Here is a 24,454-nt window from a genome sequence, read left to right on the forward strand (position 1 = left end):
TCTTGTCTATGAGTTTTTATGCGCCAGCGTTTTTAAAAATACTGTTATGATGCGTTTTTGTTTCTGACTTTTCATAAAGTAAACTATTGCGACTTAAATTAAAACATAAAAATTACAAGAGACATTTTATAATATTACACGTCTTTCTGAAAAAAAACAACCCTTCATTATTTTTATTAGTTCATGAACTGGCTTTTACTTTGAGTCTATTGTTCACAGAAAGTTAGCGGCGTTTTCAATGTGTGTTTCCGGAGCAGAGGATAAATATGGCGGAACGAGGATACAGTTTCTCTCTCACAACATTTAGGTAATTTATCATTTATTGATCAACGTGTGACTTTGATATTTTTAAGGAATAGTTCTTTTTACATTCTTTTACGAAAAGTAAGTTTTTTCCCTAAATTTATGTAACTTTGGCGATGTTTTACGTAACGTCGGAGATGCATTGTCACGATGTTAAATATAAACATGTATTAGCTTAAATGTATCAAAATAAAAGATATTATTCAGCATCAATACACGAAGAATTGTATTTAAGGTAATCTGTATTGATGTTAAAATACACATTCTGGGCCATTAGACTTTATTTGTCAATGTCTTCACGGGTGTCATTCACCAAGTTGCCTTGGTAATTATTTTTGGTTAAAATATTCTAATGTATTCCCCAGCCCTTCTGGCAAACTGGTGCAGATTGAATATGCCCTAGCCGCTGTTGCAGCCGGTGCTCCGTCCGTAGGAATCAAAGGTTTGTATTTTTATGTATTATTATTAGCCTACTTTAAGTATGTTCTCCCTTGGTATGCATTGCATTTGTGAATTTCCTTTAAAAATTGCAGCATCAAATGGAGTCGTGCTGGCAACCGAGAAGAAACAGAAGTCTATACTGTATGATGAACAGAGCGTACACAAAGTTGAACCTATAACCAAACACATTGGCATGGTGTACAGTGGAATGGGCCCTGACTACAGGTATTTAACTAATATTATTGTTAATTTAAATGGAAAAAATAACTGAATTGTCACCTAAGAATAATGTCTTTGAAAAGAAAGTACATTTAGGATGTCTGGATGCTCTTTTTGTATAGGGTGATGCTCAGACGAGCAAGAAAATTGGCCCAGCAGTATTACCTGGTATATCAGGAGCCGATCCCCACAGGTCAACTGGTACAGAGAGTGGCTTCAGTTATGCAGGAATACACACAGTCAGGGTATGTTCACTTTTAAGCCAGTGTCTGAATTTGTTATACTGGATTTCAGTTTGAGCCTTTGACGTAATTTATGTTTTGTAGTGGTGTCCGCCCCTTTGGAGTCTCTCTTCTAATTGCTGGTTGGGATGAGGATCGACCATACTTATTTCAATCAGACCCATCGGTACAAAATATACATTTACACAATTTAATTTTAAACATACAACCATTTATTTTGTTAACATTCTTTGATCACATCCCATAGGGAGCATATTTTGCCTGGAAAGCCACAGCAATGGGAAAGAACTATGTCAATGGAAAAACATTCCTTGAAAAAAGGTATCACCACCACAGTTTGAAAAAACAATGCTAGTGCACTGAATCTATATAAAGGTGGCATATCAGATTTGTTTTATAAATTTTGGAGTGGTATAAGTTTTACAGTTTTGCTCTTTACTACTTTAATACAGATATAATGAAGATCTGGAACTTGAGGATGCTATACACACTGCCATCTTAACTTTGAAAGTGAGTTCATCTCCACTGACAGTTCAATTTTACATGTATGCATTTTGTAACAACATGGGAGTGAGTAAATTATGACAGAATTTTCATTTTTGGGTGAACTATCCTTTTAACACTGTGCTCTACCAATTGAGCTACATGATAAATGACACTATGACACTGTTTATTACAAAATATTGAAACTACAGTTTAGTATTATAGTATAATTCAGTTTAGCTGTGCTGTTAGTTAAAAAAAAAATTTTTTTTTATTCCTATAGGAAAGTTTTGAAGGTCAGATGACAGAAGACAATATAGAGGTGGGAATTTGTAATGAAGCAGGATTTCGCAGACTCTCACCTGCTGAGGTGAAGGATTACCTGGCAGCAATTGCTTAAATCCATGGCACTACAACTGCTCACAGTCATTTCGGTTTGGTTGTTTGATTAAATTACATGGTTTTATTATTTGTACATCTGTGTAATTGACTTCTTTATAAAGGGTGTATAATATCAACAAGTGTTACATCAGATTTATTTCTATATGACTGACCTTTCTGTCTGCTTTTCCTGAGACAATGATGTAAACAATTATGTACATTTTTTAACATGGCTTAGGTTCTTTCCCAGAGCAAAAACAATATTATTTCACTCCAAAGTGTTGAACAAAGTCTGAAAGTCCATAAACCTCTCCATAGCCCACTCTATCATCCATGGAGATAAAGTCATCAAGATTCATTTTAGTATCTGAAAGGGCACATAAAAAATAAAACAATAAAAAAATAGATTTGTTAGTTATATAGAAAAAAACTATGGGTACTATAAATACCTGATGCTTCTATACAAGGATATGAAGGAGGTGGCATGCGCCAGTTGCCATCATTAGTTTTCATATGTGACCGATCAGAAGCAAACTTCTTTAAGTAGATGTCTGCCGGTACGACACGAAGCTTCCTAAAATGCATATTTGAGAGTTAATACATGCATCTTGGGATAGACTTATCATTATTTCAAATTAAATACTTGCCTCCAGAATTCACGTCTTAAATGCTCATCAGATTGAAAGGCCTCCCTTGAATATACATCAAGTAAACAAGGAAAGGGGAGGATGGTGTCTAGATCGTATATATAGCTTTGTCCTTGTTTACTTTTGTGTAGCAAAATAACATGATAATCCTAAAGGCAGGCATACAAAATGACATCCCGTATTAGAAAAGTGTAGGTTTTTCTAAATGTGATTTTATCATTATTGAAAATAATGTTCCTGGTAAGTTTCTTACCCAGATTACAGGTTTATCCCCTCGACTGGATTTTTGTTTCCAGATGGGTATCTGCATTAATTAGACAATGCACATATATGACAACTATATCTATTTAAAATATATAGAGACATAAAACAGCATGTCATACTCACCATTTTCCTTTCATTAGATATAAATACTGCATACACGTCATGCAAAGAGCAAGTCCCTTGATCCCTGACATATTCACACAATTTCCACACATTTTCCTCACTGAAAACACAAACGTGTTTATATGTAACAGTCAATTTTGTACCAATACATCAATATCCATAATGTTTGAGCTGAAAACTTAAAAAAAATACTGATAAATATAAATGATATAGTCAAAACGACTTACCAGTAACAGCTGGTGTATACACATTCATTTCTAGATGGAGAAATAAGTGCATATTCAGACATAGTTTTATTTTCATTCATTCGACACACCACTTTGTTCGATTATGTCTTACTCAGATTACAACGACACGAAGAAAGACAAATACAAGATACACCACAATGATTAAAATGACTATTTGCTTGCGATACCAGTACCATCACATCGATAGTACACATTGGTGTTACAGTTTATTATGACCGTGTGGAACTTCTGAAGATTTGTCGTTCCGACTTTTCAACGAGGTGAAAATCAAACATACATGTGAATTGCAAATGTAATGCGCAATCACGATACTTGTTGAAGCATTCTTCTGATCTTAACAAAGGACAGATTGTCTGTTTGACTGTTAAAAGCACATAAGCGAAAAACAACAATAATGTCCGATTAACTTCTGCCTGCCTGTGCAGATTGTGTGTCTTGATTAGGCCTACCACTGACAGAACTGATATTAGCGGTGTATCAGTTTGAAAACATCTGATGTAGTTAGTTAATGTGGTGTGTTTTATACTGCTTGACAAACAAAACGGCACGAGTTGTAAGCTAGGTGATAAACGCCTCAAACATTAAGATGACAGTTCATATCCAGTCAACACAACTTTTTTAACAGTTGCCACATGGTGGCAGTAAGGCACGTAAAAAACCGTACCGGGTCTGCTTGTGGATAAAAATTATATTCGTTCGTTCAAGAATGAAGTACAAAATAATTATTTGAATATCATGCTGAAAAAAAAAACAATAAAACCATTACAGAAAATTCTAATGGTTTCCATTAAATTACCAATAGGAGCCATAAGCTTTTACAATAAAACCACTATATTGTAGTGTGTTTTATATTCCATTAGAACCAATACATATAACCAATAGAACCAGTAAATACCATTAGAGACGAAAAAAGACCAATAAACTGTGTTTTGGGCCATATTCCATTAGAACCAATAAAATTCCCAATAAAACCAATAGAATTTCTATGATGGGGTCGACTGTTTATTTAGCAGGGTAGTCAGGCAATAATTCTGCAAATGGGAGAAACAGATATGTTATCATTTCGCTTAAAATGCTGTTTAATGGAAACAAACAATATTTTGTCGTAATTTATTATGCAAACAGACAATTAGTCACCTTATAAACATTAAATGTGTGGTTCTATCAAAATATTTCTAGCTAATGTTTGTGGATGTTCGGCCAGATGATCCAATGTTGACTGAAAACTGGCCATGCAAGATCAAGGACAACAAATACACGTGATACTAAAACTGTTTGCCATGTTTAAAAATAGATATTTTTAGGTGATGCTCGTTCCCCTCTTGACTGGTTAAATGGAGGTTATGAGAAAAAACATTGTCAGCATTTACTGATCTTATTGGTCAATGTGTTTGTTTATGTGCAGGGACATTGAGTTAATAGTTAGTACTTTTTATGCAAACTAGTGGTTCAGCCTGCATCACAACGTAGAGCTTTCAAGGACTGTTACAATAATTGGCATTATAATATGAATTTTTTTTTAAGAGAATTTCCCACAGCAGTGACTCTGTGTACTGTGTAACGACCTGGAAATGCGTAAAGGATAAATTAAATTTACAGAGAAAAGTGTCACATTAACCCAAAGAGAGAAAAAGTAGTAAAACATTTACCAGCATGTTCTCCCACGTCCTCAATATTTCAACTTTGCCTTCAATATACATCCATGAATTGCGTCGATTGAATTTATTTAAGGTTCTTGGCATTTCCTCAATTTTCGCGCATAGGAACCATAAATTAACAGCAATTATGTTTAATATAATGATATATAATTATGTATTAGTAGTAAAATTAAAATTTTACTACAAATACAAATTAAATCTTTTAAAAGAAAAAAAGATGTAAAATGCAGAGAATTAGAATGTGGGTACTGTAGGTAGTTACTTCAATCTGGAATTATAAGGGCCACACATCTCGTTCGTTTCCTTTTTTTTAAATGATAGGAAAATTATTTTATTTATTTTATAACTATTACAAGATTTTTTGTTTGCCATTTCAAGAAAGGATGATAACATTTTTATTACGCTCCTACTCTTGCGCCCGCCCAGACGCGCCAGACAGACACGTAAACCACGTCTTCACAAGGACGTGAAATTATTCACGTCCTGACACACCTTGTACACCACCAGTGATTTAGGTTTTTTGCGTTGCTTAAGCACTTTAGTGTTTTGTAAATATATGGTACAATTTCAGTGGGCCAAGGTCCTTATCACGACTATTATAAAATATATGAACCTCAAATTGGAAAGATTAAAATATACAATGATTAAACAAAAGATGTTAAATATTTGACCCTCTCATTGAAATCCAGTGTAAAGTCTTATAATCTATAATTGTGATTTGAAGCATCAAAGTTTGATTACAATCATAGATGTCAATCTTTGAAATTACTTTACTCAGTCATTTAAAATTCATCAAGGTTATATTTTCACAAATTGTTCTTTACATTGTGTAGGATGATGTTATAAAAACACAAAACCAAAAAAAATACTGAGTTTTTACCAACTGAGTCAAATATGGTAAAAATTTTAGAGGACCTGAGGCTGTGTTGTTAAAAATATAGGCCTTTATAAAATATAATACAGTAGGCATAAATTTAGGTAACAACCAAATGTAAGATTTTCTGGTGTGGATGTAAAATCAAGTACACTGTCCGTCCACTGTAATTAGCATTGTGAATCATAGGGTTAAAATAATGTTAAAGTTTGACTTATAATGATCATGTGCTTTTGTTTTGATGCAGTGAGCAAGCTATGTGTACCTAAAGTCTTATGACTGGCGAAGAGGTTAAAAGGTGAATAAAATGTTTAACAGAGATATTCCTGTGTCCATCATCTGCCTCAGCAGTGGTGTAATAATTACTTCTGCCTGTGGCTCAAGTTTACTATACCTAAACAGAAGGTGAATAATTTCATTAATTTGTTTTGGTTAGTTTTTTTGCTTCCTGTATGCCAGGATGCTTGATATCGTTGGACAGTGTATTTTCTTGTAACCTGTTTAGCAAAAGCTTGCAATCGAATTTGTAGATCTCGGCACTGAAAGTAAAATGCCTCTCCAGCTGTTTTTCTCGATTTTTTTCTTGTTTCCAGTATAACAGTGGCCCTCATGTGGTGTAATGTTCCCATTCACAGTCCTCTGTGTCCCTATGTGATAACAAGCCATCAAATACATAGACTTGATTACATTTCATATGGACAGATGCTATTAATATAGTTATTTTTCATTGTGTATATTGCAGATTTAGATATTTAAAAAAAAATCAATAAAATTTTATTTCAACGCAGTATTGAAAACAAAGATTTATTTTGGACAAGAGTGTGGCCGGTTACCATGTAGTGTCGCCTTTGGCAAGTTGTTAGTGAATGAGTTTAGGTCCTGTTTTAAAGGTTATTTTAATGGAAAACAAAACAAAGTCAGGTCAGAGCAATTTTCCACCTCAGTAAATTGTTGCGTCTTATCAGCAGAAGCAATGACCTGTAACAGGAATGCTAACATATTGCCAGGTCAGAATAAAGTAGAGCAGGAGTTTTCATGCAGGTCTATCACATGCATCAGCAGAAAGCACCTCCGTTATTAAACCATGAAAAATCAAATATGTAACTTATTATCATTTGAAATCAATCAACTTTCAGTATTTGTTATTGTATGAAGATATGACCTAATATGTATTCATATACAGAACCTTCGATTTATTTTGTTGGGGAATACCTGAGGTGTGTCTGTAAAAAAATGCTGCAAGAAACTAAAACAGATGTTCTCACACACAATACAAGAGCTTAGAGGAATATGTGGGTGTTATGATTTAAAACATGTTATCTTCAAGTAGCAATGGGACAAATTCAAGCATTTTCCGTTGAATTTTTTATTTGAAAGAAGTAAGAAAGCCATCCAGATATATATTTAACAGAAACTAGCCCTGTTCTGGCCATAGTTACTCAGTAACTTTATTATGCTTACCATCAAAGTGAAATGAGCAATAGAGTGCTATTATAATTGGTGCTCCATTGACAAAGATTGATTGTGAAGATAGACTGACCGAAGATCAGATCAGCCTTGGTCAAAACAGACCTCTAAAAATGTATGCCTATTATCCTATTGGCAAGTTATTGCTTTGACCAGTCCCCATAGGCTAGCGGATTTATTAAGATTTATGTCCTGTCTTTTAAATCTTTTTTTTTTTCAGTAAAATGTCTGATATTTGCTAAAACACACTTTGGCATTATTGCTTGTTTATGTTTTTGTGTACAGTCAGGTCCATCGAGTTCACTTTGTGCTGTTCCTCAGCACCCATTAATACATGATCCATAACACTTTGATCCAGCTGGCAAAAGTTTGCGTTGGCATGCGATTATCTTGTTCATTCTTTATTGAACATCTGCTTGCAATCATGGCTAACATATTTATTTCTCTGCCTGTCAATATTGAACTTCAGAGCTGGAGTCTAAAGACTTACCATCACATTTTTCACAGGTGTTTTTTGTATGAGGAATGATGAAAAGCCCATCTAATGCCTAAACAATGACCTACATATACATAACCTACTTTAACAGTGCATTACACCATGGGTAGCTATTTTTTGTCATTGATATTATCCCCTTGCCCATTATCTCCTGTAGTAAATACACCCGCTATGACAACCTTTGTGATAGAGGTGAATTGCATAGCAGACTGCCGTTAGTTTTGGGCGCTGTCTCATTTGTCATGTGCTTCTGAATCATGGCTTAATATGATTCATACTACATCTGACAAGTGTTATTGCATCATACTCTGTGCATCTGCACTGAAGCAGTCTAATGCAGTTTAAGCCGATTGTGACTATCCCTATCAGATCCTTAGTGTTGCTTTCAACTGTGGTTTGGGATATTAGATACATTTAGATATTAAATAAAGGGATACATTCTTATATCACCAGTGTTTGACTAATAAAACAATGTTAACATTTTTGTGCTATCTGGTAGCTGGAATGTGATGTTGCTTCTTCAGAGTCAATGGAAGGCAAAGGATGTCTTGCCCTTTGTCTGAAACACAACATATGTACTATACTCATGTCAGTCAACATCTCTATGCCAACCCAGCGTCCAATGATCCCTAGCTGAATAAGTCTTGTAATGCTTGTATAATGTAATGTGGTAACCCCATCTGTATATTTTCAATTTGATTACTCACAAGGTAGGTCTGTGATGTTAGCATAATAACCTTGACCTGTGAGTTTAGAATTTCCTTGTTTTCTTTATTTGCCTGATACAAAGAGTCAAATGTTTATATACTGATTCTTAGACATCCAGAAATATCCATGTTATGCAAACAAAATCTTACTGTACATATTTAGAATGCAAACCTACTCTGTATTTCAATAACAGGGAAATGAACAGAAGCCAATGTCAAGAGCACAGATTTTGGCTGACCTGACAGAAAAGTGAGAAATGTACACACATGACCTTGAATATTGACTATTGTTTAAAATACAAAGGATTACTTTACAGACATTATTATTATCTTTATGGGTGTATGTCTTCAATTCATTTAGCTTTTTCCAAGTTAGTAAACATATGGCAAGAATTAAGTTAAAATATTATTTTATTCAATTGAAGATTGTAGGTTGATGGCAGAAATGATCACATGAGAAAGTACACAGAGATATTATCTTGCCGGGTAAAAGTCCACAATTCTTATCAGTTATTATTCTCTTAAACCTAGTTTATAATCCCTACGACTACTCTTTGATAGGGGTTTACCACTTGCCTATCATAAAATCATAAAGTTTATCTGGTTACCAGTGGTCTCAGTAATTTTCCACAATAGATCCTGGATGATTGACAGGCTTTAGATCAACAAACTACCTAATAATGTCAACAGCCCAGAAATAACTTTGAGCTTTCAATTTCTGAAAAAATTTCTTTTTTTAACCCAGATTTAAGGAAAGAGTAATAACTGAATTCAGAGAATAACTAAGTTTAGAGTCTAATGTTTGTTGTAAATAGTGCTTGAGAGTTGATCGGCATAATAGCAGTTTGTGTGCAATGTGCCCATTGTGGATGTGCTTGTTATCATGGCCTCACAATAGCTAACCACAGTAACAGTATTGTTTGGTTTGAGGGTACACACACACACATACACGCACAAACAATGGCATGTGCCATGTGAACAGTGCATTACAGATACAAAAGTTTAAATAGGCTAGTTTTCAGAATATTCTAATTTAAAGCATAGGAATGTCAAAGTTGCACAGATTTATGTAGAATGCCTAAATGCAACCAGTTTAGAAACATCTTTAAACTTAGGCACATGAGAATAAAATGTCCAATTAAACTGCTTTTCTACTATAATATATAGTACTTGATTTTAACAAGTCAGAAAGACTTGAACAAAATCTAATGCAATGTGGTGAAAGGAAGGCTTGACTCATTGAAGTTACCCAATAGTGGGAGGAGTGGGCAGGACTGACTAAACACACATCTTTATAAAATTGCCTGCAACATCCTGTCTCGAGCAGCACGTACTCAATTTAAACATCGAAGTGTCACGTTCATACGCGCTTAACTTTTCGTTAATTTTGCGGAGTTTTTATTTTCAGGACAATCAACAGGTAAGTCATGAAAAGTTTAATTATTTATTTCTTTATTTGATAAAACCACATATTACATATTTCGTGTCAGCTATCAAGTAACGTGTTTATCAAACCCTCAACCCAACAATCGTGCGTAATGTCAGATTTCTCAAAAGTTTCTTATTTGTGTGTTATTTGAATATGGTTTAGAAATGTGTAGTAGAACGTCGATAGTATTTTTGTTTGTCATACGCGTGGGTTTGCACGTGTACATGTCAACAAGGAAGAGCAGCGAACTTCATTGGTTGTGAAAAAAACATGCTAGACCACAAGCAATATTTATTTGTATATTATTGTTATTATTGAAATGTAGCAGTCAAATTTGAATTGCTGTCGTCACCACTGTAGTTATACCACCGGTAAGTTAGTACTTTACTTTACAATATGCACATATTATACTTAATGTTTATCAGTGTAATCTAGGTGCCAGCCTTAAAGCTAACCTTAAGAGAACCTAAAATTAAGCAGCCTACGTGTAGTATATTATTTTGTATTTTGTAGCTGTTAAAAATTAAAAAGTTTGTTGCCATGACAACATCACCACGCGCTCATACACCGTACCTGCAGGAACATATCACAACAAAGGTAGGAAGCATGAGGCATAAACCGAGAAATACGACACAAAGAGTATGTGTCTTCCCTGGGGATCAAGCCTATGACTGTTTTGCTGCTTATTCAATGCCTTAACAATTGAGCTACTACAGGAACACTAATAGGAGGAGGACTTTAGTATTTTGTATGACGCCAGCAGACATGACCCCTGCAGTGATTTGCTATACCTCTAAAATTAAAAAACAAATGTGTAGGTCTACACTCTGTAGATCTTTGCTCAGGCTTCCGGATTTAACTAAATTCAGATTAATTCATTCCTTTAAATATTAAGGGAAGTAGTCATTACTTTTTTAGATTCTGCTTATCTAAGCATTGCCTTTGATTGTGCTGCTGCGATTCTAGGTAGATTTTCTTCTGTACTGTGGATGCAAGACAGGTGCAACAATAAGGAGTGATGTAACAAATAAATGTTAAAAAATTATTATTTACTAAGTATAAATGACTTATTAAATTACTTTAACGTAGTTCTGACAGGATAGATTTAAACAAAAAGGAGGAAGATAAGTGATCATGGGAAGTGAAACAAAATATTTCCTCCTTCTGTAGTGAAGTGTATGCAGCTGCAGTGAGGCGCCACTCTCTCATAACAACAAAACATAAACATAAATACTGAGTCTGGTGCCATTCATTTTTATTATATAATGTCAGATTTATAAGTGTATGTGTATATGTGTGTTTATGTTCTAATGAGGGATTGTAATGGTTACCAATGTATCTAAAGTTTAGGGGTACCCGATCCCACACACTAAGAAAGGATGTGTTAATTTTGTGTTATGACATTTAAAGGAAAACACCACCTTTTTTCAATATTTTACTATGTTCTTACCTCAACTTAGACAAATTAATAGGTGCCTATCTTTTTCCAATGTGTGCACTTAATCTTTGTACAGCGCGTCGTGAATGTTTTAGCATTTAGCCTAGCCCCATTCATTCCTTAGGATCCAAACGGGGATGAATTTAGAAGTTCCCAAACACTGCCATGTTTTCCATATTTAAAGACTGCTACATGAGTAGTTACATGAGTAAGTACGGTGGCACATAATATTTTTTTTGTTACGGATAAAAAATAAGAACTATATTATATGGCCGAAGAGCACTTAGTTTGCAGCACTTTGACCTTGGCACACAGTAACATCATCACACTCTTAGAACGAATGTGTTAAAAACAACACATTAGTGTTGATTGTGGGATGACACACTAAATGCATTGTCCCAGAATTCACCCATCACTGTGTTATTATTGAAACAACACATTTTGTGTAACTTTTAACACAACTTGTGTTATATTTAAACATAAAATCAACACAAAATGTGTTAAAATTACACATGTAATGTGTTTAAAGCTTAACGCACAAAGATTAACACATCCTTTCTAAGAGTGCACTCTTTAACAGTCTTGTAAATTCATTCCTATTGGGCTAGGCTAAATCATGACGCATTGTACAAAGATTAAGTGCACGCATTGAAAAAAGATTGGTATGTATTAATTCATCTAAGTTGAGGTAAGAACATATTAAGATAATGAAAAAACGATAGTGTTTTCCTTTAAAATATTATGTGTTGATTTTTTTTTTAAAAGGGACAACACAAAATGTGTTGTTCCAATAATAACACAGAGATGTGATGTAAGGTGGCCATTCGTGCAAGTTCCGCCGGACACGTCCCGAACAGGATTTCTGGTGCGTTCTCTGGATACGACCGCATACGTCATCGAAGTTCTCACATTTCAGTTAAAATACATTAGAAGTTTTATTCCTTTAAGACATACAATCATTGTAGTTTCATTCTTACCTTGAAATGTAATGGTTGCTTTTCTGAAAATTCAACCTGAAATATTAAACCTTGATGATGTATGCGGTCAACCAACGCGACTTCCAGAGAACGCAGAAATCCTGTTTGGGATGTGTCGTACTCCTGGCATTCAACTGTCCGGCAAAGTTACAAATACAAATACACCTAAAGGAACTACTTAATTTTTTCAGGATCACTTGAAAATTAAAGACAGGTGTGTTTTATTCCAATGGACCTGAACTCTGCAGGACAGTTGATCGCCAGGGGCAGGATTGGGCACCCCTGATCTAAACCGTATAATAATTTTTTGTATTATTGCTAACTGTGATATTAACCTGATCTGGAGAGGTTAATGTGTGAGTTGGGGTGATTTGAATGTTGACTGTTCCAGGGCATGAGAAAGGCACGCTCTGTCCTTATGTTACACTGAATTTATATCCTGCGGAGACCGTACCTCGTTGCCACTCCTAGGTAAACGATTAATCAGGAAAGGCCATAAGGGCACACGGCTTTAAAAAAAAAAAACAAGCAGATGACCTACTTGCCAGCAAACCTTTGCCTGTCTGCAGCTGCCTCATTGACTTGTACAAAAAAAATCAGATTTTAAACATTTTCATCAGACTTTGTCTGGAATTTACAAAGAGTTTCTTTTTCTCACATGATTCAGAACAGGAATGTGTGTAGGGGGCTGCAATAAAAACCTCAGAATATGATTGACTGCACAACCACAGAAGTTCCTTTTGATAAACGGCTTGGCTTGATTCCTAGATTTGCGCTGTGAATCAAAAAATACATTGCTGCTTGGTTCAGGAACAATCCTTACTGGACCTGGGGGATGATAAGACGCAAAGGCTTTCGTGGGACAGTTAAAAATGGTTGTTGTGAAATGGGTGGAGGGTTTGCAGGGACCCATGGAAGCGGCTGTGTCAGTGGCTTCCTGTCTGTTAGCTGTTGAGAGGAAAAGCCTGACATGTGACCTTTAGAAACCCCAGCCAGACAAAGAGACTTTTCAAGCCCTCGTTCCATTTATATACCCACCAACATTGAAATGAACGGCCCATGATGCGCACTATCCTCATCCCAAAACAAATTAGGAGGAAGTGAGGAAACAAACATCATTAACTGAAAAAGACTAGGGATTTTCTTTTGTTCTGTAATTTAATACTTTTGTAGTGTAAGAATATGACAAATGATGTCAAGCGCTCCTATATGACTATGTTTATGTCATATTTCTCTCACCTCTAGGTGTCCTCAGCATTGAAAATGGATGATATCCAGATTGAGTCGAAGCCTTTGATTGTAGACAAGGATTTGCAAGTATGTGAAGGATGGTTGTATATGTCAAGACTTGCAATGAGAATGCAATAAACAGATGTTTTGTTTTCTCCTTTCTTTCAGGGGCTAAGGGAGGCAGTCAAAAAGCTGGAGATTAAGGCAAGCATTTCTTTTTTTTTTTTTATGTCATGCACTATATACTCCATTAAATAAAAGTTTTCCCAAATCTGATATTGTCACCATCTGCAAAAAATTGACCATTTATACGAGAGTCTGCTAATCTAAGTATAGTAACTAACTGCTTGGGGCGATAGGATAACATTTAAATAAAGAGCTTAGATGCAAAACCTTCGAAGTGCATTTAACATGTTTTTTTTTTGTAAATGGGCATTTTTATCACTTGGAGGACTATATTTAACCAATTGAACCAACAAACCAGTATTTCTGAATGGCCTGAGTCTGGGACTAAGCAGATTTGAAGCAAAAGCGTTTGATGAACGGATTTGAATACTTGCCGAGAGCAATATCATCATATTATTTCTGACGGAGGTGACGTTTAGCGGCTTTTGCATCTGAGCCCTTTAAATTATACCACAATATTAGACCAGTGTGAACAAATTAATGATCCATCAATTTTCTATCATGTTGAAACGTACAGAAAAAACAACAGTTAATGATCACTATTTACTTATAGCGCAAAGCTAAATGTACAGGGGTCTCGTTTCCAGACCTTTTTGTACACCTGTTGCGTACACCAGTTCCCACGCAAAGGTTGTAATATATAAAAAAACAAACTTTACGGAGAATGGCTTGCAAGGTGGGATCCGAGGATAATTCATGTACGCACAATTGCAGGTGATCTGTGATTTATAAAGGGATCATTGCTTTGTTTTATAAATCTTAATATTTTTGGCTTTTCTGCGTACATAGACTTTTAGTAAGGACCCTCGAACACAGTTTAATAAATGAGACTCCAGATCTTTAATGTTTACTAACATCATATTGCTTAGTAAAGGGCCTGAGGCCAAGTTATGATAACATGCAAAAAATGTTCAAGTAATGTAAATAAGCAGACTTTTAAATTATTGAAACGTGTTTTATGCCATTGGATTTGCTGGCATGAGATCAGCACTGTCTGTCTTCGCCTCCTACGGGCAAGACTTAGACAGTGTGAAGTACATAGCTAAACGGCCTCTCGTGCTGATACGGATTAAACTCCTGTAGTTTGCAGGTCATGTGTTTAATAAAAGACTTCAGTCTTAGATCAGTGACGTGGGCTGCTGAGGGACACACCAGCCATCTGCGCGAGGAGCTCACGTAGGGCTCGTCCCATTTGAAGAGATTAGTGCCAGTGGGGAGACAACATGTGTTTGTGTTGTATACAAGGTTACGTGTTATATGTGTTTTTGGACCGTCTTAGAAGACCGTCAGCTGAAACTAGTTTGTGCTTTGTCAGCTTGTTGACCTTTGACTAATGTTTTACCCTCCAAGACTTTCTCATTGACTCCAGTGGATGCTTTTTATCAGTGATAAGTGACTAGTGTTACATTAACTACTGTACAATGAAGTTAAATTGAAAGTTAAAGTTCAAGTTAAAGTTTAATCAGTTGGAGTTGATTTATGATTTGTTGGTTTTAGTAATTATTCCGTTTTCATTTTGAATGTTAAATTGAGCGTACTGAAACGTGATTTTGTTTGGAAATGTTTTTATTTTAGTTAAAGGTGCACTGTGTAACTCTTAGGAGGATCTCTTGGCAGAAATGCAATATAATATACACCTTTATAGAATCTATGACCGTTACACAATTATTTGCCGCCATTTCCATAACACTTTAGTTTGGCTCTCTTGCCTCAAGTTTCCGATGCCCTAAAGCTGGCTACCTCAAGCATCCGACACAGCCTGATCCAATTTACGGATATATCGAACTAGAATTAACTTGTTTTGAACCTGGTGCAAAGCATGCTGGGAGCATGGGGCTTATGTCGTATAAAACCCTGTGCACGGAATATTGACACACACTTACAAGCTTACTCCCAATCGGATCTTACATACTTCATAGTGGTCTCTCATTACAACTACTAACTACTACCTGGAGTCATGGTTCTGGAGGACTCTGATATGGAATTAGTATTTGATATTGAAGTCTCTGTGAGTATAGGCGTACATTGTCTCGTTGTACATTTTAGTCTTTTAAATTTGAAGGCATTTGAATTGTCCTGTTTTGGAAGTGGTTCACAGTGTAGTCAGTATTGCGGTCGCAGTCATAATGGGGGTTTTATGAATCTGAATATTATGAAATCAGGCAGACCGTGTGATGGACTGTGAGCCAACTGATATATGACCCGACTTTGAGTGCATAGAGTGTTGAAATATTTGCTATTGCTCTGTGGTTCATTTGGAGATATGACCAACGGTTTCAAAGGTTTCATGTTGGTTGCAACATACTTTTACTTAAACGCTACATTAAATCGCAAGGCTATTGTTAAGGTCTTAAAACCCAAGTTTTGGAGGTGGTAGGTGCGTAATGTGTCCTTGGACTTTATCAAAATCTTGTAAATGGACACCATTTCTTTTATTTCAGCATTTTGCATTACTAGTTCATTAGAAATATGGTTATGCAGTGTGACCGATATTTATAATAATTAAAACTGCATCCATAATAATTGTAAAAGAATGCAGGCACTGAAAGGTTTTGTAAGCCATTGAGATTAATTCTAGTTACAGCTGGTTCATCTGATAGCCAATATCTGACCATGTTGCAAACAGGAACATGATGTGGAGACTCCATATGGCAGAATCCACTGTACCATGAGAGGAGTACCTAAGGGGGACCGGCCTGTCATCCTCACCTATCATGATATTGGGCTGAACCGTAAGCATACATTCAAACATTGTTTAAGACATTTACATCGAGAGCTACTTCTATAGGAGGCTGTAATGTGTTTTTAATGTGTTTCCACGTAGACAAAACCTGCTTTGACTCCTTATTCAATCATGAGGATATGGCAGAGATCATGGAGCACTTTGCTGTGTGCCACGTAGATGCACCAGGGCAGCAGGACGGCGCTAGCACCTTCTCTATGGGGTGAGCTGTACTTTCTTTTGAAGAAAAGATGGATATTTATATAGTAAATGTTGAATGCCATTACATCCTACTTTGTTTCGTAGGTACGAGTACCCTTCCATGGATCAGCTGTCAGAGGCTCTTACATCAATCCTTAAACATTTTGGGTAAGATTTAATCATATTTAAAGAAAATATGTTGATTTGATGGATTTTCAAACCTTTTAATTTTTGTTTTTAATCCAACAGACTGAAGAGTGTGATCGGTCTGGCTGTGGGAGCAGGCGCTTATATCCTCACTAAGTTTGCTGTGAGTTTGACATCCTTTCTGGTTCAAGTTTTAAATGAAGTGTTCTACATTCAACAAAGCAGGGTTTATATTTTCACTATGAAAAAAATGAAGCTGACATTAACAAATGTTATTCACTGTTATAGTTGGACAATCCAGACATGGTGGAGGGCCTTCTTCTGATAAACATCAACCCTTGTGCTGAAGGCTGGATGGACTGGGCCGCACACAAAGTGAGTACTAATCCTATAGTTTATAATATCTTTTTATTTTAATAGTCTTTGTGTCTGTCATAGACTAATTTTCCACACACGTTGCAGATCTCTGGTTGGACTCATGCCATGCCAGACATGATCATCTCTCATTTGTTTGGAAAGGTAATGTTTAATGTTGGATTTTGTTTACAAGTTTTTTTGTCTGTAAAAGAAATGAAATTTAGATTTTTTTACATTAGAATTTTTGTTAACTCTTTCCCTGCCATTACCAAGTTAACTCGTCAATTAAGAAAACACTCTTCCCTGCCAATGACAAGTATTTCCGGCTTTCCACAATACCGCTATTATCCACCAGGTGGTGCTCTTCCGCATCTCATAAAACCTGGAAGTATGTCCGTGTATGTTTTGGGGATCGCTCTGCATCTGATCTCTATCAAAAGTCCTTCACAAAAATTTAATTATCTCAGGCTTTTGCTCAAAATTGGGTGTTTTTAAAGAAACCAACCCATATTTGAGAGGTAATAAAAAGAGAACTAATGAAGGATGAAATTTTTGTTGTTGTTTGAAAGCAGAGGGTCTGTTCTTTCATTTGATATATTGTATGTTTATATATTTTAAAAACATTTTCTGGAAGGCATTAAAGTTTTGTGAAAACCATGAAAAATTTTGGCGCTGGCTGGCAACTTTAAAAAAAAAAAACACTGGCGGGGAAAGAGTTAATGCTTAATATTTAAGTTATTCTTTAGAATTTTTTACATTTTAAAGTTAAATTCTTCTGCATTGTTTTGAAATGTAAATGTCTTCAATTTCTTAATTTGATAAAAACAATGTTTATGTGTTATTTCTCCAGGAAGAAATCCAGCACAACCATGACCTTATTAGCAGATACCGTCACCACATCGTAAATGAGATGAACCAGTTCAACCTGCAGCTCTTCATCAAGGCCTACAGCAGGTAAGTACACCTGGAAAACAAAGTTTACTAATGCTGTTTTAGCATCGCCTTTAAACTTAACCAAAATTCAATCCGCTTCACAGCCGACGAGACCTAGAAATCGAGAGGCCTGTGCCTGGTGGCCACGTCAACGCCAGAACTCTAAAGTAAGTCTGAAACCGTCAGAAAAAAACATACTTGTGTTTTATTTGTGTATAAACTTTTTTTTTTATTATATTTTATTATAAATAAATTAGCATCTCTGTAACAATGATATCTCTGTTTTCAGGTCTCCTGCACTGCTGGTAGTTGGAGACAGTTCTCCTGCAGTTGATGCAGTGGTATGTTTAAGTTAATCTATTTAGTTAATCCATATCACGCTATATATCATGCTACGTTTTTTCTAACAGTCTAATATGTATATGTTTTGTACAGGTTGAGTGCAACACTAAAATGGACCCAACAAAAACCACACTGCTTAAGGTGAGTGGCCGCCTGTATTCATGACCCACATGGAAAAGTCGGTCACTGTTAAGATTCCGATAGCTCAGCGTTATCTAGTCACTAATTTACCCAGGTAGTGCAAAAGTGGTCTACGCGGGTAGAGCTCCAGGGCTAAAGCCTACCTCACCTGACCTTATTTTCCATAGTCAGCCCTCAGAAATTCAGGTTTATGGTGTTTTTATGTCCGATTTGTCACTGATAAGGGCTCAGACCAGTGCAGTTAATGGAGCGCTTAATGTTTCACACACCTGTGTGAATGACAGAAACAAAATGAGAAGCAAGCAGTGACGCATTTGCGTGTTTTCAATGTATGGTAATTTACTGTTTTATGCATCTTTTCTCAGATGGCAGACTGTGGAGGCTTGCCCCAGGTCGACCAGGTGTGTATTGTGTGACTGTGTTTATAGCCCTATTTGCACAGGATTAGTATTATCTTGTGTACTTTAGAAACCCCCCCCCCCCAATATCTGGGTGCATTCGCACAGGATAAGCGCAGCATCTCATTTAAATATAGTTATGCACATTATGAATAATAATCATGAAACATGGACGATGAGAGACTAAATAAAGCAGAAATGTATAACAAATCCCTTAACCGGCACAAACACCTTGAAATACGACCCCACCAAATCCTGGCCAAATTACAGAAATAGACTAATATTATCACATGACCTCTGTGTTCGGAAAAATGTGGTAGGTCATTTGCGAGGGACATTTTTACTTTACAAATTACAGCATGGCCGTTTTGCACTGGATTAAGATCACAGACAACCTCTGCAATTATCACAAAATGACTAGAGGTCACCAGGTAATACTAATCCCGTGCGAATAGGGTTGTTGACTACTAGATTTATTTACACATTTGAAAGAGAGGCACAGGATAATGGTTAGGGATGAAGTGCGAGATAATCTAATTACAGTCAGTGTTGGCACACAGTACTTTGTTCTAATACCCAGTTTACCACCTGCTACTACCGGCTGTTATAGTCCTGTTTCATGACGTACATGGAGAAAATCTGTTTTGCACTTCCACATGATAAAAGTTAGAGCTACATTTCTTCATATAATCCGATGATGTTGTTTTTCTAGCCTGCAAAGCTCACAGAGGCCTTCAAGTACTTCATCCAGGGCATGGGTTACAGTAAGTATGACATTATGCTCACTACAGGCTTTCTTTGATTTATGCATTTATGAACAATACCCATAAAAGATTTGCCAAACCACAATGTACAAGTTAGTAGTTGGTACATAACAGCATCACTGAGCTGTGCTGCCCTCAAGTGGTGGGATTAAAATTAGGCCTACAACTTGACTTGCTCAACAAGACCTAGTGTCCGAAAATGCCCCCCTATACAATATTCTCTACATTAGTCCAGTTATTTAGTTCACTTGAGGGAATAGGCTTTATGCCCAGCTGCACTACTTCCTGAACTTCAGCCAGCTCCTTGTTTCCTGTCTGCCATTATTGGACAAACTGATTAATCCAGGTGTGTCTGATTATTGTTGTTGTGACCACTGAGGTCAGGCACACCTGGATTAATCAGTTTGTCCAATAATGGCAGACAGGAAACAAGGAGCTGGGTGAAGTCCAGGAAATAGTGCAGCTGGGCATAAAGCCTATTCGTACACTTGAGCTCGCCGAAAGCGCTGCAGTTTGAGCGCCATGATGCGAGAATTATTTGGCACGAGCCATTTGAAAGAGTAGCGGCTAGCTTTTAAGTGTACATTTGGTTGTACACTCATTATTGCGGTGCATTGTGGGATGATTGAGTGCACTCAATAATGTCCACTATAATTTCTGACACCCCTAAAAATTAAAGTTCCCTCAAATAGTGCACTATTTAAGGATATGGGAAGCTATATTTCAGACACAGCCCCATTTTTTGATGCTAAACTGTCAAGTTTTTGAAATTCAAAGCCTTGATTTTTTTTTTTTTAATTGACCAACTCATTTGGGGAACTTTGAATTCATATGTTTTACACATTGTATTAAAATAGTGTTTATTTGATCTTATTCTCTCACTCAAAGCCTTCATGATAAACAAACTAGAAATTTTCACTGTTTTTCAGTGCCTGCCGCCAGCATGACCCGCCTAGTCCGTTCGCGCACGGCATCCGGGTCGAGCGTCACCTCGTTCGAAGGCAGCCGCAGCAGGTCGCACACCAACGAAGGCAACCGCAGTCGCTCCCACACCAACGAGGGCCGCAGTCGAGGCCACACTTCCGACAACCAACGCGGACGCTCTCACACCGACAACATGGACAGTTCTGTGGACCAGGGCCCAAAGTCCACGGAAGTGTCCTGTTAGACCAGCGACCATGTTTCTGGTCTGTTATCATGCATGCGTTAACTACTCTGTTCTGACTGTGCTGCGCTGCCACTAACTAGACACGCAACAGGAATGCAAGCCACCGGCTCGGGTGTTTCCTTCAGGGCCCTAAACTCCGTTTTTATTAATCAGAAAGCATTTTTGCCAAAGTGTCTTGTTTTTAGGATATCATTTCCTGGGGAAACACCGATGAAAGAGCAGGTAGAATGGAAGAAGGACTGGATATTGAATTATTTTTCGTTTTGTTTCGCACCCTACGTAACAGCTGTTTTGGTGTTGTTAGAGGCAATGCAGCACAGAGACATTGTGATGGGCGACATCAAAATAAGCTGGGCACTGGAAAAGGGCACATGTTTGTAAATTTATGTTGATCTTTAGTCTGCAGTTTATTTTCTTTTATAACACTCTCATTTATTTGACTGTAGTTTCACTCATTAAATGATTGTGAATGGCTCCTAATAATATTGAACTTTTTACCATGCATAATTCATTTTCTGTATATGTTGAAATGGACCTCAATGAATGGACTAGGAATAGGTTGACCACAGCATAGAGAAGGTGCATTTTATGATGCTACACTATTTAAACTATAGTATTATATCTTATAAGATTATATTTTGCATTGTCCTATTTGAGGGTGTCCAGGGTTATATATTTGTAGCTTAGTGATTGATGCTCTTAAAAGTGATTTTTTTTTTTCTTTTTAATTATGATTTTTTTTAAACCAAAGGTAAACCAAAAAAAGTGAAGAAAAATAATCGTATTAGTTTAAATTCAACAAAACCAATCTGTAGACAAGGATATTAGAATGCAACGGCTGTGCAGGAAAGATGATTTTTGTTGTGGTTTGTTTATAACAACAATGATTTCTATGCAATCAAGCACAACAGAACAAATGTGCCATGGATTCCTGTACTTGGACTCGATGCTTTTTTCCTCAAGGCTTTGAAAGAATAAAGCAAAGGATTGTTCGGATGGAGAACGTAAATTGAAATAACTCACATGCTCTTCCACGCACACTAAAACAAATGCTTACATGCTCTGTAAGTCTTGCTTTGTAAAAATGTGTACAACAAACCAAATGCACTGCATTTTTAACTGAATAACAGTTTGTATTTATTTTAAAAAGGGGAAAAAATTAAAGCTGGTTACTCTACTTTCTTGGTTTCGGTTTATTTCATTGGCTCAGTGCCATTCTACCAGATTTACCAAATGCATTATAATTCTTATATTTACAGTGTTTTATAAATGTTATTTTCTATGGAAAAGCATCTAATGACATCAGTATATAGCAGAATACAATTTTCATCTTTATATTACATAAGTTAAGCTTGTAGATACAAAAAAGAACAACTAACACTTTACATATCTATTACTTAAATCCTTCTTGAGTATCCTTAAACATAAAAACAGTTTAGTTGTCAAAGGGACATTGTCTTTTTTTATATTTATCTTAGGAGAAAAATGAGTTAGCAAATTTAAAGGGCACATATTATGCCAATTTTTACAAGATGTAATGTATATCTAATGTGTGCCTAGAATGTGTCTGTCAAGTTTCATCTTAAAATACCCCACAGATCATTTGTTATAGCATGTCCAATTGGTGGGGCTTTATCAGTGTGATGTCACATTAACAAAGAAAAAAAAGCCCGGAATACAATGCAGGATTTTTGCACTCCTATAAGATTATTACCTTAGCACACTGCGTTTAACCTTGGGTATGACAAGCATGTAGACTGTACGATGACGACACGGAGGCTTTGATGGCTGCGTCACACGTTAGCGAAACGTCACCAGCAGGCGCTAGTGGTAAACAAATACCAGTACGTAGGCGGGTGTGCCTCATAAGCCTTGAAAAGTGAAGCCTTGCTCTTTGATCGCCCCCTGGTGGCTGGATGCAGTACAAGTCATATACCCCACCCTTTCCATTCAAACGAATGGGACTCTGCTATAAATAAAAAAATTATTTACACTTCCAATAAAAGTTTCTGAAAGATGGTTTTGGTCCTTTCAAGTAGTTGTTATCACACTGATATATGTTCAAGTGTTCATTGTTGTGGTAAGTTTCATTTTAACTTGTAATTTGATGCTATTAAAACAGGGGGTGTTGTTATGATTGGCGTGGTTGAATTGGTCGCGCAAGCGTTTGGGCGGAAGTTTGATACCGCGGCTCCGCCTCTGGCTTCGCGGACGATTCCTTCTGCGCATGCCTTGGCTCCAAACTGAAATTTTTACGGAACATGGCGGCGACCGTGGTCTGACTTTTTTTGGCTTCAATTCATTACAATGGTGGGAGGCGACGTCGCATCGTCCATCTTTTTTTACAGTCTATGGCTGCGTCCGAAACCGCATACTGTATAGTAGGTACTGAATAATGCTGCGTTCCAGGCAACCTGTAACCCGTAACTCACGACTTCAAAACCACGACTCACGACTTTGAACTGGGAGTACATCGATCTAGTACGAGTTCACGGGTGGGAAGTCACGGGTTTGACTGCCGTTCCAGAGCACTTTCACCGGTAGAAGGTTGTAAAAACACGAGTTACAGGCTGCCTGGAACGCATAGGGTCGTGAGTCGTGGTTTTGAAGTCGTAACTCATGGGTTTAAAAACCTGCCTGGAACGCACCATAAGATGAAGTACCTACTTACTTGCCATTAAAACAGTAGGTACTGTATAGTATGAATCCGGGTAGTATGAATAAGATTCGGACGTACTACATCCGCCATGTTGCTACATCACGTGACATACGTCGTCGTCATGTCATTCCAGTGCGAAAACTGCCGCATGCCTCTTCTTCTTCGTTGGATAACTCCTCTGCCAGGGCATCATGGGATAGTGAAGTGTCCATCGTATGCACACTGCAAAATCTAAAAAGTAGTAGGTCATCCGGGTACTTTTCGCATACTGTTTTTCGAATACTATGTATTCGGACATACTACTCGCCTCGCCTACTGCATTTCGCGTATTATATAGTATAAAGTAGGCGGTTTAGGACGCAGCATTAGCACGTAGGTCGTTGCAGCAAACACGCTGTGAGTTGATCATGCTGAATTTCTGACACTGTCAGAAAACTATTATAAGCTATATTTGGACGCAAGACTGGGAAAACGGCCATCTTTGAACCTCTCTTATTAGACCACCGATGAAGTGCAACGATCACAAAAATCGCGCTGATTATTTCACAATGGCAATCTTTCATATGGGACAGTCAAAAATCGTGTAGTTTATCCCGGGCTTAATAACACTGCTGGATTTTTTTCCTTTTCCACCTGTTTCTTGATGTAAATGTGGGCGGCGCCATCTTTGAGCTTTCTTGTTTATGACTTCCGGTAAGCCACTAAAGCTAATGGTAGTCTATTGCGAAGGACACGAGTGTGCCTTTTTGACTGGCTGTTTAATGTTTATTATGAAATCCAGAAAGACTGACATAAATACAATAATTGTT

At 36.7% G+C, this 24,454-nt stretch overlaps 3 protein-coding genes across 5 annotated transcripts; 2 read left to right on the forward strand and 1 right to left on the reverse strand.

The window, feature by feature from the left end:
* Positions 1–169: 169 nt before the first annotated feature.
* Positions 170–2,163, forward strand: psma2b (proteasome 20S subunit alpha 2b). The gene is made up of 8 exons (XM_065292463.1): positions 170–307; positions 669–745; positions 837–969; positions 1,086–1,208; positions 1,290–1,371; positions 1,453–1,526; positions 1,658–1,715; positions 1,972–2,163. Exons 1-8 carry the CDS (start codon positions 267–269, stop codon positions 2,086–2,088), a joined length of 705 nt encoding a protein of 234 aa, XP_065148535.1. The 5' UTR covers positions 170–266; the 3' UTR covers positions 2,089–2,163.
* A 144-nt stretch (positions 2,164–2,307) lies between these two features.
* On the reverse strand, positions 2,308–3,804 carry ntaq1 (N-terminal glutamine amidase 1). 2 transcript variants are annotated; one of them, XM_065292465.2, is made up of 6 exons: positions 3,331–3,804; positions 3,104–3,203; positions 2,970–3,020; positions 2,717–2,865; positions 2,519–2,643; positions 2,308–2,436 (listed from the first exon to the last, which is right to left on the reverse strand). In XM_065292465.2, exons 1-6 carry the CDS (start codon positions 3,408–3,410, stop codon positions 2,333–2,335), a joined length of 609 nt encoding a protein of 202 aa, XP_065148537.1. In that variant the 5' UTR covers positions 3,411–3,804; the 3' UTR covers positions 2,308–2,332. The 2 variants fall into 2 exon arrangements, with proteins under 2 accessions (XP_065148537.1, XP_065148536.1); XM_065292464.2 differs by having other exon boundaries at positions 2,519–2,639; positions 2,713–2,865; positions 3,331–3,803.
* A 6,016-nt stretch (positions 3,805–9,820) lies between these two features.
* Positions 9,821–22,163, forward strand: ndrg1a (N-myc downstream regulated 1a). 2 transcript variants are annotated; one of them, XM_065292466.1, is made up of 16 exons: positions 9,821–9,973; positions 13,643–13,714; positions 13,796–13,831; positions 16,440–16,545; positions 16,638–16,758; positions 16,842–16,904; positions 16,986–17,046; positions 17,172–17,258; positions 17,346–17,402; positions 18,091–18,194; positions 18,278–18,340; positions 18,463–18,514; positions 18,609–18,656; positions 19,022–19,057; positions 19,767–19,818; positions 20,748–22,163. In XM_065292466.1, exons 2-16 carry the CDS (start codon positions 13,661–13,663, stop codon positions 20,984–20,986), a joined length of 1,179 nt encoding a protein of 392 aa, XP_065148538.1. In that variant the 5' UTR covers positions 9,821–9,973; positions 13,643–13,660; the 3' UTR covers positions 20,987–22,163. The 2 variants fall into 2 exon arrangements, with proteins under 2 accessions (XP_065148538.1, XP_065148539.1); XM_065292467.2 differs by lacking the exons at positions 9,821–9,973; positions 13,643–13,714; positions 13,796–13,831 and adding an exon at positions 15,339–15,821.
* Positions 22,164–24,454: the final 2,291 nt, after the last annotated feature.

Source organism: Paramisgurnus dabryanus, chromosome 19 (genome assembly GCF_030506205.2).
Source record: "Paramisgurnus dabryanus chromosome 19, PD_genome_1.1, whole genome shotgun sequence".
NCBI lineage: Eukaryota > Metazoa > Chordata > Actinopteri > Cypriniformes > Cobitidae > Paramisgurnus > Paramisgurnus dabryanus.